Genomic DNA, 2,707 nt, shown 5'->3' with positions numbered 1-2,707 from the left:
CAATATTGATTGATGCACAAAGCACGATAAAAATTTAACAAAAGTCAATTGATAAAACGGAGTAAACTCATTTCATGTTTGATTTTAAGATTATTGTATATACACGTGGTTAAATTAGCAATTGCAATTTGATTGCAAGTAGAGAGCCGTGAAGTTCTCATTCTCCCAAAAACTAATTTAATACTATTATAATAATTAATTACATCCTATATATTACAAATTTTTGGTGCTGTGAACCAAGACGCACCAAAAAAAAGAGGCAAAAGGGCACTAAATAATCTGAATTTTAAAAAAAAAACCAGAATTACATAATGTTTTAAATAATTAAGAAAAAGGAAAAAGAAAAGAAAAGATTCTTGGATTGGCTGTAAGAATTGATATAAAATCCATGTCAGTTATATACAGCAGAGCCTTTTCTTTCTGGAATCATCATGCGCTGTCAAAGCTCAACTTTCATGTTTGAGGTTTGATTTTGAACTGCCAAAAATAAAAAGAAGAAAGAAACATTAATTTCCAACATTCTACTACATGGTAAATATATTTTTTACTGCCACGTTTAATTAATTACTTAATTACTTAATTACCAGAGTTGTGGATGAATCCCATGTGGACAATGCTGTGCAGATCATCTTCAGTGAATGCTGGAAACTGCTATTCAGATTTAGACAGATGTTTAGATCGGAATATTAATTAGGTGGAGTAACTTGATGAAGTGATATCTTTTTTTACCTGGGGTAAATTTTGGGCGAATCCATCAATCGGAATTCCTAAACTAGCATCTAGAGGGAGAGGGTCCACGCTTGAGATGTTTGTACCATGAAGGTGTTGGTGTTGTACATTGTGATGATGATGATGGTAGTATGCTGGGGAAGAGGAATCCAAAGGGTACATTTGTTGTGGTAGACTCGTGCTTTGTTGATACATCTGCGAATCGAAATTGGACCCATCAAATCATTTCTCCAGCGATTGTGTGTGTGTGAGAGAGAGAAAGAGAAAGAAAGAAACTCACGTCTTTGGAGAGAAGGTTCTCCATGTTAAAATCCATGTCTGGATTCACTGATGCCAACTTCATTGACAAGAACTGTTGAGAAACACAAAATTAATTAGTTAGGAAAAATAAAATAAAAATTAATCCTTCTGACAGCGGCAGCTTTCGAATTTAAACGTTGGTTTTAATCAGGATTTTGTTACCTCGACCTGTCGCTGCAATGACTGCACGTAGTTTATGATTTCGTCGAGCATCACTGCTTTTCCAGTAACCTGAATTATATAAAAATCATTACACTTGAATCAACTTTTTTTTAACCAAAGCTAAATCAATTTTTATACCAACCTTATTGCAACCTGGTACGAGATCTTGGAGAAGCTTCATCCTCTCACTAATTTTCTCTCTCCTCACCTATACATTAGGAAATCCAACTCTGCTTAAAATTGAGGTAGAAATATATTTTTTTAAAAGAGTGTGTTTTTTTTTTTTTTTTCAATTTTTACCCTTTCGGCTAAACTATGGCTGTCAGTGGCTTGGCCCCTTCTGGCTCGGACATGAATGTAGTCTTTGGGCGGCTCCAGCGGCTTTTGATTCGTCTTATTTTCGTTACATTCTTGTTCGTTTTCGCAATTTTCCGTTTGCTTTGATCGCTTCAGCTTTTCATCTTCCTCGGCTTCCTAATTAAAAAAAAACAATTCATCAATATAAAAAAAAACTCGATGCAGAGTAATTAATTAAATAAGAAAGAAATTAAACCTTAGGTGAATTGGATCTGTCATCCTTGTTTTTCCCTCTGGAAACTGACTTTCTTTTCCTGGAATTGGAGCTCGGTATCTGCTCTGAGACTGAGGATTCCTCGTTGGAGTTGGCGCCGGAGCTGGGAAGCTTCCTGTTCAATTTCAACGACGGGCTGCTGGCGCTGCCCGGCGACGAAGTCCGGCCGTTGAAGCTCCGGCTGCCGAAGCAGGAGAATTTGGCCGCCCGCTCCGCGAAGCCCGGATCGGCTGCGAGCGAGGGTAAAGGGGAAGAGCGGTCGAGTTTTCCGATGAGGTGGCGGAGGGCGAAGGCGTCGGAGGTCAAAGCTGAGTCAAAATGGTGATCCATGGAGAAGGATTGATCGGAGCTCCATGGACTTGGCATTGAGGCTTCAATTTGGAGTGGAATTCCAGCATTCATCAAATAATGCTGTTTATCCATTGTTCCACAAAACGAAATTTTGTTTTGGCTTTCCCTTTCAAGGCTTAGTGTTCTTCTTCTTCTTTTTCTTCACGTCTGAAATTGAAGAGGAAGGTTTCGGGGAAGGGGAATGAAAAGTGACGATCGAGATCGAGTTATGTAGCACAAATGGAAAAATAATTATTTTTACCTTTTTTCTATTTTATAATGCATAAATATATATGTTTATTAAATTAAGAATATTGAGTGAGCATTGGAGGCGTTAAAAGCGGTGGAAGGGTTAACGGCGGGCCTTGAACGTCAAACCACCACTTTCTTGAAACTACCCCTTTTCAAGATGGTCTTCAACAAATTGCATATTGTGTTTATTGATTCAGGGTTTAGACAAAAAATTATTTATGCTTTTTCTTAAAAGAATTGCTTCTAGCTTGGTGGTATGGCATTCACGAATGTTGCGTTTTGATACTTTCGCAATTTGTGGGCGCTGTCGTCTTTTAACTACTTCTACTTTTATTTTTTATTTCTCCGTATAGTTTGTTTGTT

At 37.6% G+C, this 2,707-nt stretch overlaps 1 protein-coding gene across 1 annotated transcript; it reads right to left on the bottom strand.

The window, feature by feature from the left end:
- Positions 1-246: 246 nt before the first annotated feature.
- Positions 247-2,356, bottom strand: LOC125219897 (transcription factor bHLH62-like). The gene is made up of 8 exons (XM_048121989.2): positions 1,745-2,356; positions 1,492-1,665; positions 1,334-1,399; positions 1,192-1,260; positions 1,010-1,081; positions 730-924; positions 585-648; positions 247-477 (listed from the first exon to the last, which is right to left on the bottom strand). The coding sequence occupies exons 1-8, from the start codon at positions 2,183-2,185 to the stop codon at positions 440-442; spliced, it is 1,119 nt and encodes a 372-aa protein (XP_047977946.2). The 5' UTR covers positions 2,186-2,356; the 3' UTR covers positions 247-439.
- Between the last annotated feature and the right edge of the window lie 351 nt (positions 2,357-2,707).

The sequence above is a fragment of the Salvia hispanica genome, chromosome 1, assembly GCF_029641045.1.
Source record: "Salvia hispanica isolate PSC_SH4W2 chromosome 1, Shi_PSC_v1, whole genome shotgun sequence".
Lineage (NCBI taxonomy): Eukaryota > Viridiplantae > Streptophyta > Magnoliopsida > Lamiales > Lamiaceae > Salvia > Salvia hispanica.
The sequence above is the reverse complement of the archived record's forward strand: the minus strand, read 5'-3'. Positions and strand labels throughout refer to the sequence as shown.